The sequence below is a fragment of the Lathyrus oleraceus genome, chromosome 7 (assembly GCF_024323335.1).
Source record: "Lathyrus oleraceus cultivar Zhongwan6 chromosome 7, CAAS_Psat_ZW6_1.0, whole genome shotgun sequence".
NCBI classification, from domain to species: Eukaryota; Viridiplantae; Streptophyta; class Magnoliopsida; order Fabales; family Fabaceae; genus Lathyrus; species Lathyrus oleraceus.
In genome coordinates this window covers 115,905,608-115,916,606 of record NC_066585.1, presented here as the reverse complement: position 1 = coordinate 115,916,606, position 10,999 = coordinate 115,905,608, and the positions used below count along the sequence as shown (strand labels likewise).

Below are 10,999 nucleotides of genomic sequence, written 5' to 3'. Positions count from 1 at the left end.
GCCAGCTGAAGCTAACGGAAATATACCCGAACGTATCACACGCTCGAACATACAACAGAGTCGCCATCGAACTTTATTTATTCCCGAAGGAAAGGGAAAACATCGATAAAACCTGGGGGAAATAGATATGCTGGGTAAGGAAGTCGGTTATGCAAGGGGAAGGTATCAGCATCCCAAACATCCATGGTACTCCATGGAAACCGTTTTGATTGTTCTCGCTTGAATGGATGTGATATCTAGAGATTAGTCGCAAAAGAATGGGGGAAAAGGAAGAGAAATAGATAAAGTGCTCGGTGAGGATTTGCAATGAGGAATTCAGAGCTCCGTAGTTCAAAGAACTAGTGGTAGGAGGTGAAAAGAAGTGCGATCAAAGTATGGTCTTCGGACTAAAATCAATCACAACCAATCAATTCAATTTTCTCGCCTTAGGGCATTCAAAAAAATTGGTCATAAAGGACATGTTATTTCCGTTCTACTGCAATACAAACAACGCTTAAAACTCCCATGAGCGAGTATACAAGCAACGTTTAACTACTAGAACACGAACGTTAACATCCTTTAATAAAAATAACCAACAAAAATTTATTTTTTACCCCCACGAACTACGGGCTCTGATTTTCTCATTGCACTATGGGAATATGTAGGCACATGATTTCGAAAACTTGGCGAGCACATTAATTAAAAACTTATTTTCTCCTTAATTAAAACCAAATGCAAGTAAGCTTAGATAATAACACTCATCCATGCAAAACAATCAAAACGATTCCCGTTAAGTACAATGGATGTGAGGGGTGTTAATACTTTCCCCTTGTATAATCGACTCCCGAACCTGAATTTGGTTGCAACGACCATCTTCTTATTTTCTCTTAAGGGTTTTATCGATATTTCTCCTTTCCTTTGAAAAAGTTCATTTGTAGAGGTATGTCGGATAAGCATTGACCGATCTCGAGAAAATATTTAGCCTTTTGACAGCTCGTGCTTGAGGAATTGCGTACATGTATGATTTCTTGGTATACCTTAAGAAAAAAATTTCCCTTATACGACTCTTGCTAGATGGATTTTGTACATGTTTGATTTCTTGGTATCTCTTAGGAAAGTATTTAGCCCTTACGCAACTCATACTTAAGGGATTCTGTACATGTCTGATTTCTTGGGCAAGATTTTTGAATGGACCGGATTCAACCCGGACCTAGTGGAGCTCACCCCAACCAATGATTTATGTATAAGAACAAGGTTGGGTTAAAAAGGTTGATAAACCATGTTGATTATGCTGACACAACAAGTCTATCACGTGGCAATATTTTATTAAGGAGAAGAGTTTGGGGAGAACAAATATTCATAATTCATAAGAGAGATTCGAGATTGTGACTTTACTGATCCTTACTAGTAAAGTTATCATTATTATACTTTTACCAATACAAATATTAATTATTTTCTTAAATATTCTTCTTTTAACCGCTCGATGTAACTTATTGGTTTTGGAAATTTAGAGGATTTTGTACTTAGAAATTGTAAAGGTTTTTTTTTCCTAATCTTTTTAAATATTTTTTAAAGATTTCGAAGTCTAATTTTGTAATACATTTACTATTTTCGTTATTATTTAAAATAATTTTAAATTTTTTGAAGTATTCCTTTAATTCTTTGAATATTTTCATTTTCAACAATTTTTTATTTAAAATATTTTAAATTTCTTTTTCCCTTTTTGGTATCTACTAAATATATAGATTATAATTTTATTAGTATTTTTATTAATTTCTTCTATTGAGTTGTTTAATTATTTAAACATACTTTCTTTATTAGTGTATTTTAAGCAAGTTTTTTCCTTGATGGTAGGTAAGATTACAAATTACAACATTACAAATCACTAATAATTATGTGTATAAGTATATATATTAAAAAATAACAAGAGAAATGAAGTATTATACGTATGAAAAGAATTATAAGTATATGAAAACATTAATTCAAAAATATTCTAGAAAAGAACAACACTTTTACCTATAGTTACATATTGATAATTTTAAGAAGAGTATATAATATCATGAACAACCAAATACTTTTTTATTAAATATATTGGAATACTTTATATACAAATAAAAACATTATTTTTTCATAGAAACAGGAAAACATTATTTTTCCATTAATTTTTTCATTAAATTAAATAATAATGGAATAAAATTAAATTCCTTTATTACACATTACCGAAGAGATTGGCAAATATTAAAATATAATGATCATTCATTTTTTCCAAGTAAAACTAATTCATTCTTCATTGTTGTCTCGATAATAGTAAAATGGGTTTAATGATGATAATAGTAAAAATACATCAATTTATTATGTCTTACAAATAATTTATACCTTATTTATCATCATTCTTTCATCCTCTTTTGTGTTTTAATTTTCTTTAATATTTTGTTTAATACTCCAAAAAAATATGGTAAGTTAGGGGTAACTAACATTAAAAAATAACTAATCTCACATAATTAAAAATGGGTAATGATAAGTTGTAACAAAAATAATATTATATTAAAAATTGTGTATTAATTTTAATAAAAATATAAAATTAATTTTTTAATTGTTTTTTCCAATACAAATTTTTATAAATGAAAAAATTAACTTAAATATAATTAATTTTTTAATTAAAATATAATGAAAGTAAAATTTATTATAATATTCTTAATTATATTTAATATATTAACTTACAAAATTAAATACTATTAAATTAAATTAAAGATATTGTTTCATTAATTAATTTGAAAATTAAATCATTTTTGTTTCTAATAATGACTCAGAGTTAAAGTAATTTTTTTTGTTTATAAAAAGTTTTTGGAGAGAGTAGTTAATAGTTTTTGGATTCTTTTATAATAGATATTTAGGTAAAAAAAAGTTAATATATTTAATTTATATATTAAATTAATTTTGGCCTATTCAAATGTCTTTTATAAAAAAAATTGCTGTTGATATGTGATATGTGATACTTTACAACGAATATGAACAAATATAGAAGGATAATCGTAAAGAATTAGCATTTAACCTAAAATATAAGTAAATTTAAATTTGAGATTATCCAAATCCCTTCTCCCGAATATGAGAGGATTAAAATAAATAAAAAAATATTTATATTTTAATAAGCAATAATTGTCACGAATCGTAAACCACCGTTAACATAGAAATACTATTAAATAGGTTATGAACAAGAGATGAAATCAGCTTTTCTCTGTTCTTCACAAGCCAAAGCAATATACTTTCCTAGAACAAATTTCCTTCTTCATTCATCAGCAATTTTCTTATTCCTCTCTATATAAGTGATGGGTGACAACTCAGGATGCAATGAAACCAATGAAATTGTTGTAAACGTAAACAAAGATGTCTCTAACATAACTCAAGATTCAACCGCACATGCCACTGCTTCTCTCTTGCAAAAGGTTTCGTCTTTTCTCTGTTACTATTGTCTTCCAAACACAATCAAATAATGTTCTGTTTTTTCTCGTTAATTAAATGGATTCATTTTCTGTGTTTTTCAGTTGGTAGCTGAAGTGGTAGGAACCTATTTCTTAATATTTGCTGGTTGTGCTGCTGTGGCGGTGAACAAGAACAATGACAACGTTGTCACACTTCCTGGAATTTCAATTGTTTGGGGACTTGCTGTCATGGTGCTTGTTTACTCTCTTGGTCATATCTCCGGTGCTCATTTTAATCCGGCAGTTACGATCGCTTTTGCTACCACCAGAAGATTTCCATTGAAACAGGTAAACCAAACTCAGCATTTTTCAACTTGGACATTCATCTTTATTTTTTTAGGTAGGAAATTAGAGGTCAAATTAGTTCATCCTACTTTGACCTTTTCACAATATTTTATAATATCCAATTTATTTCACATTGTGAACACACCATTTCATTGAAAATTTATTCAAATCCAAAATTGCGTGTTCACACATGTACCTAGAAAAAATGAAACTTAAATTTATACCATTTCATTATTGTTACATGGCATGTAATTATTTTCAAATTATTCTTTGTATAGGTACCAGCTTATATTGCAGCTCAAGTCTTTGGTTCCACACTTGCAAGTGGAACACTTAGACTTTTATTTAGTGGCAAACATGATCAGTTTGTAGGAACACTTGCAGCTGGATCAAATCTGCAAGCTTTTGTGATGGAATTCATAATCACATTTTATCTTATGTTTATCATATCTGGAGTTGCCACCGATAACAGAGCGGTAACGTCTTAACCGTCCTAAATTAAACTTTGTTTTCTTTCTTAGATTGTATAAAATATTTTGAAGTTTTATTCAACACGTGTGTAGCAAAATAGAGGTTGGTTAGTCACCTTTTCAAACTCTAATATAAAAAGTGACAATTAAATTGACTAGTTGTAACGTTTTTGAATCATTTGGAAAAATGCCACTACTAGTTACATATAAAAAGACAAAGCTTATACGAAACAAAAAAAAACTATATTTGAATATTTATAATTCTGAGACCAACTTATTTATATATTTGTTTTTATTTTCAAATTTGCAGATTGGTGAATTGGCTGGGATTGCCGTTGGATCTACTGTACTATTGAATGTGATGTTTGCAGGGTATTAATTTATCTTAAATATATAGCTACTTAATATTATCATATATGTGTGATTTTTGAAACGATGTCATTAAAATAAAATATTTTTTTTATGATATGAGTATTATAACGGATTGATCGTGTAAAAAATCTTTACAATAAATATGTATATGAATTGATTAAATATGACAGGCCAATCACGGGAGCGTCGATGAATCCGGCAAGAAGTATAGGGCCGGCTTTTGTGCACAATGAATATCGAGGAATATGGATATACATGATTTCTCCGATTGTAGGGGCTGTATCTGGTGCATGGGTTTATAATGTCATTAGGTACACTGATAAACCAGTTCGTGAGATAACCAAAAGTGGATCTTTTCTGAAAGGAGCAAAGCCATAGTTATGGTTTTGTTGATCTATATAGCATGTTTGGTTTTCATTTATAAATGCCACATGTTATGTTCTACTAGTATCTTTTATCTTAAATATATGGATCTTGAAATTTACAAGGGAAATCAAAATGTTATACTATACAAAGAAATTGCTTTAAAGTGTCATTTAATGTAAAGAGGCAAGAATATTTTTCAGATTTTAGTTTTGAAGATCAATATTTAATTAACAGTGTAATATTAAAACGTTGTAAAACGTTTGTCTTATTGTATTCTGCTTTGCCAAGTTTATCTTCATATTAATGGATTGATTGTGGCATTTTACTTTTACTATATATAATGATATGGTTCACGTGGTTCTAGTGAGTAGTTATATAAAAAAAGTTCCTATTTAATTTGATCAGTGGAATTAGTATGTTCACATTTGAGACATGAGACAATCTTCAGGAATTAACTTGCCCCCAATTTAAATCCGGCACCTCTAAGTTTTTTAATTTCAAAATTATTTTTGAAAAATATCTGAAACAAGTGTATCTTTATCGAAAAGTTCAAAATTTCAAATAAAAGAAATGAAAATTTCGGATAAAAAACATAAAGAATATTAGAATTTAAAAAAAAAATTTGAAAATTTTGAAATTTAGTTTTTTACATTATTGAAAATTTTAAAATTGGACATTATTGAAAATTTCGAAATTTTCGATAAAATAGAAGGAATTTTTGAAATTTCCAATAATATAAAAAGAATTTTTTTTAAAATTTTGATATTCTTTAAAAAAAATTGATGTGTTTACTTTTTTATCGGAAATTTTGAAAAATTTGATTTTTTTTAAAAAATAATCACCTTTTTCAATTTAAATTCTAAAATAACCTATTTTTTAAAATGATACGGAAATAACCACATTTCAATTTGCGCATCTAATTTCCAATGAACACGGGCTTCACTTGGTAGGGCGCATGCATGCATTGCAAATGAGCATAGACGCCATTGGTTTGGCGCATGCATGCCTTGAAGCCACATGCATTGGCGCATGCATACACTACATTAGTGTATGCGTCAATGCATGTGGCGCATGCATTATGCATGTTTTTTTTAATTTTATATTTTATATTTATAAATAATTAAAATAAATACTTAAATGAAAAATAATATTGTAATATAAAGTTAAAATACACAACAATTGACAAGAAAATCAATGATTCGCTCGATTGAAACGTCTCATATTCCACATTCAGATGCGTTAGCCTGACTTCGAGCTCTCTCACGATTTCCGTGTTTGGGGTCTTTGAGTGTTGACATGATGCAATGGTGTTTGATATCAAGGTCCGGTGGAAGGTCTAGCGGTATTTGATATTTGTCATCATTTCTCCCAATGGGGGGTTGTCGTCAATGGCGCTTCCGTAATTGAGTTCGGTGCAAATGTTGTCGTAGTTGGGTCGTTGTAGTTGGGTGGGTTATGGACGGTACCAAATTGTACCATTGAATCGTTTTGGAAACGAAGCAATGGTTCATGTGGTGGACTAAAGTCAAACAATGGTTGGGTGTTGTGGTGATGGGATGTTTGGGTGTTCATTGTGGGGGGCTACGATGGCATGACGTTGAATCGTATGAATCATCTGGGCTAAAGATTGTTATGGTGGCTGCGTATGGTTGTTGGTGGTTAGGGTTTGATTCCTGGTTTTGAGTTTGGGTGAGTGGTATGAATTGATTGCAAGGTTTGGTGTATCTGGTAGGGTGATGGTGTGAGGTTGGTCGCAAGGTTTGGGGGGTTGACATTGTTCTTGGACGAGGATTTGTTGTTGGGCGTTTGATGATGAAGCTCATTGGCATAGATCAATCAAATACTTTGGCTCAGACACAAACGGTGGCATTGTAACCGACCTAAACCATGTCATATAATGTTGAGTTGGTATAGCACCATGTATGACTGGTTCGTTTACGATGTGTTGTCGTCGATTCCTCCAATGAAGACACATCTCTTTTGTGAAGTCTCTCCAATCGAAATAATCTCATTGGTCATCGACTCTTTGTTGATGCCAATCTCCCAAACACGTCGGAGGTTCTGGAATTTGTTGTTGCATGCTGAACTGTAGTTTTACACGGTCACTCTTGTGCATCTCCACAGTACTGAACCGGATAATTTGTGTTTTTGTTGTTCAAACTGCAACATCATCATGGTTAACCTGATGATCAAGACCCAAATACGGCCTCTAGATAAATTGTACAAGAATATGACATGATTAGAGGGTATGTAATTGGATAATTTTTAAAAATCAAATGTAGAGTTGTTTAGTAGTAATACATCGGTTGGTCCAATGTGGTCTAAAATATTGCGATAGATTACTACAGCGTGTTTAAGACACATGTTGTACTTCATCCCTGTAACTGACCACCTAGATCGAAAAGATTGAAAATATATTAGTTACAGTTAGTTGTAGTATAAAGTCTAATAAATTAGAAGATTAAATATAAACTTACTTTGTTGCATAGGGGAATATGAATGACTTGTCGTTGACCGGGTGAGTGACGACGGTCTTGACCAACCCCATGCTTGTAGCAAATAGGCGCAAGAATAAAATGTACAAGTATTTTTTTTGGCATTTTTACACAATGAACTATATAGATGGGACAAAATAGTTGAACCCCAACTATATGTCCCTACCTTATTTATGTTTCGTAACAATGACAAATACATAATACTTACCGTATTACCAGTACTTTCAGAAAATAAAAAATTACCAAATAAAATCATAATATAACACTGAGCTTTAATTATCTTTTCATAATCGGTAGATTCTTCGTTTAATGTTATTATTGAATAATATTGTTTAAGATATTTTAAATTAATACCTTGACCCCTAGGTTGACCAGAAGTCTCTCCCGTAGTTATGTCTTCACACAAAGAGGCATCCAGCAATTCATCGCATATAGAGTTATCTTGGTTAACTCTACCATTTACGGTCTTACCATCGATATGTAAACCTAACAACATGTAGACGTCCTCAAGTGTGACGGTACACTCGCCGAAAGGAAGGTGAAACATGTGGGTCTCGGGTCTCCATCTTTCTAACAAAGCAAAAATAAATTTGTAGTCAACTGAGTATGAGACTATGTTGAGTAGATTACCAAAACTGCATCCTTGTTGATTATATGGTCCTATCAAAGGATCGTGAGGTACATATTCATGTACACGACATCGAAATATCTTTGGGTCCTAATAAAACATAAGTAATAAGTAAGAAGAAGTAATAAATAATAGATACATTTTGTTAGGAAATAAGAATAAGAATAAGAATAAGTAATAAACAATATATATTAAGTAATAACATACAAATGTCGCAATATTATCAATTGTTCCTTGATGTTCATCACCTATAGTCAATAGAGACATATTGTTGCAGAGAGGTTGAGTGTTGAAGATAGGTTGAGTGTTGTAGAGAGGTTGAATGTTGCAGAGATAGGTTTAGTGTTGCAGTATTTATAGATGAGAAAGTAAGTTTGATGGTAAGTGGCATTCACGGGAAAGTGTACTTTGCATGTCATGTATATGTGAAGGTGTCATTGGTAAGGGCGCATGCCTTGTATTTTTGCACGCATGTGAATAGGCGCCAGTGGTAAGGGCGTATGCCTTGTGTTTATGCATGTATGTGAGTAGGCACCATTGAAGAGGGTGCATGAGTTTCTTTATGCATGTGATCATGCGCCATTGATAAGGGCGCATGCCTTATCTTGTTAGGGCAGAAACATCTATGGGTCCAGTTCACACATGCTTAATCACGAACCCAATGCAAGACCATCGCAAACTCAACTCTCACTGTCATTAGCGACAATCCATCGTTAAAGGTGAGTATAATAATCTTGCCTATTGTAACACAATACAACTATACTACATCATACAGGAAGGCATGGATAGCTAGGACTAAGGCAGTTGAAAAAGTGTTTGGCAATTGGGAGGAGTCATACAAACAACTTCCAAAACACTTGATGGTTCTTAAACATTATGCTCCAGGGACTATTGTCAACTTGGAAACGTTGTCGGCGTATACCTCGGACGGGACTTGTGCTATTGGTAATGGAATATACCACCGACTCCTTTGGGTGTATCAACCATGCATCAAAGGTTTTGCTTTCTGTAAACCTATTATACAAATTGATGGTACATGGTTGTACGGGAAATATAAAAGAACGCTACTGATGACAGTGGCACAAGATGACAACAACAACATTTTTCCAATCTCATTTGCCCTAGTTGAAGGGGAGACTGTTGAGGGATGGAGTTTTTTCCTAAAAAAATTCTGATTGCACATTTCTCCTCAGCCTAACTTATGTTTGATCTCAGACCGATATCCTTCAATAGTGAGTGCCTACAAAAACATTGATAATGGCTGGCAGGTGTTAGATGCCCAAAAGTGCTTATTTGAGTTATCAAATATGGGCATCTTTCACTCCTTTTTGTCGAGAAAGTGTTCGAAACCGCCCTCGCTTTTGATGATTTGCAATACAATGTTAAATGATCTTGGTACCTTTAATTTGTGCGTTATTGTGCAGGAATTAGGCATGAAAGAATAGAAAATGAAGGCACGAGAAAGTTGGCAAAGGAACCAAGAAAAGTTGGCATTCATCAGCATGCTCGCTAGGCGAGTGTTGCAGCGAAGTGCTCGCTAGGCGAACACCTAGCGAGCTGCCAGCGAACATTCCCAGAATTTTATAGTAGCAAACATCATCAAACTCGTTGTGGCGAAGGAAGTAGCGAACACTCCCAGACTTGGGCAAATTCACAACCAGCACTTACTCGCTAGGCGAGCCACTAGCGAGCTCCCAGCGAGCATTTCTTGTAGCAAAACCATCTAAACTCGCTGGAGCGAAGGAGGAAGCGTGGGCTTCGCCTAGCGAACATGCAATCTGGACTTAGATATTTCTCTGGGCGCAGGTGCCTCAGGTGGCCTATTTTGGGGCTCGCTAGGCGAACCATTCTGCTCGCCTATCGAGCATGACAACTCAGACAGCAGTACTATAAGTAGCAGGGGCTACTTTTTGGAAGACATACTTAGCATTTTTTAGATATTTTCTGCATTTTCTTGGGATCATACCTTGTAACCTAGAAACCCATTTTCTTCATTTTTCTTCATCTCTTAACAATATTCTACAAAAAGAAGGTGGATTCCCATCCAATCTCGATTCTTCGACTCGGATGTTGATCAACCTTTGACCGAAACTTGTTGTACAAGCTACCATGAAAATGAGTAGCTAAGTCCTTCATTTTGTCAAGGTTAGATGTAGATGATCATAAGCTTTGTGTGTATATGGGATGATCTTCATTTGTAAACTCTTTAATGATGAATATATGGTGAAAACTTTGTTTTATCGATAACTCTTTGTGTTGGTTTATGATCGAGAGATGTTTACCAACTCTTTACCTAGGTTTTCATCCAATCTTGTTTGTTAGCTAGAGATAGTAATGAATGATTTTGTTCACCATAAAGTTGAACCAAAAAGTTGTCATTTTGATAGATTGTGTGAGAGATCAACAATGGATCAAAATGGGAAAACCCACAATGTGTGTTAGAGATAAACACATTGGGAGGACTTTGTGAAATAGTTTATCATCTAAAGGCATTTATGAGTTTTGTTGATCGAACATATGTGTCGCACCTCGAAAAAATGGGGATACGACTTCAAAGCGAAGCGCGATCGCACGCTCGCAATGATGGACTGAACAGAGTCGCCACCGAACTTTATTTATTCCTAAAAAGGAAAGGGGAAATATCGATAAAACCCAAGACAAAACGACAATGATTATTGGTCGTCGTAACCAAATCAGGGTTCGGGAGTCAATTACGTGAGGGGAAGGTATTAGCACCCCTCACATCCGTTGTACTCAACGGGAACCATTAGGTCAGTTGTGTGCGTTAATGTTAGTTTGGAATGTTAGGCTTTTCAAGTTATTAGGTGGGAAATAGAAGAAATGTTTTTGGATTTTTTAGACAAAGGACTAAACCTAAGTTTTTTATTAGTGGGCCTGACAAGATTTACAAATCCTGCTCCTACG

At 33.3% G+C, this 10,999-nt stretch overlaps 1 protein-coding gene across 1 annotated transcript; it reads left to right on the top strand.

Moving 5' to 3' along the window:
- Positions 1 to 3,149: 3,149 nt before the first annotated feature.
- Positions 3,150 to 5,238, top strand: LOC127106295 (nodulin-26). Its single transcript, XM_051043598.1, has 5 exons — positions 3,150 to 3,422; positions 3,522 to 3,746; positions 4,022 to 4,219; positions 4,524 to 4,585; positions 4,756 to 5,238. Exons 1-5 carry the CDS (start codon positions 3,306 to 3,308, stop codon positions 4,961 to 4,963), a joined length of 810 nt encoding a protein of 269 aa, XP_050899555.1. The 5' UTR covers positions 3,150 to 3,305; the 3' UTR covers positions 4,964 to 5,238.
- The last annotated feature ends 5,761 nt before the right edge of the window (positions 5,239 to 10,999 follow it).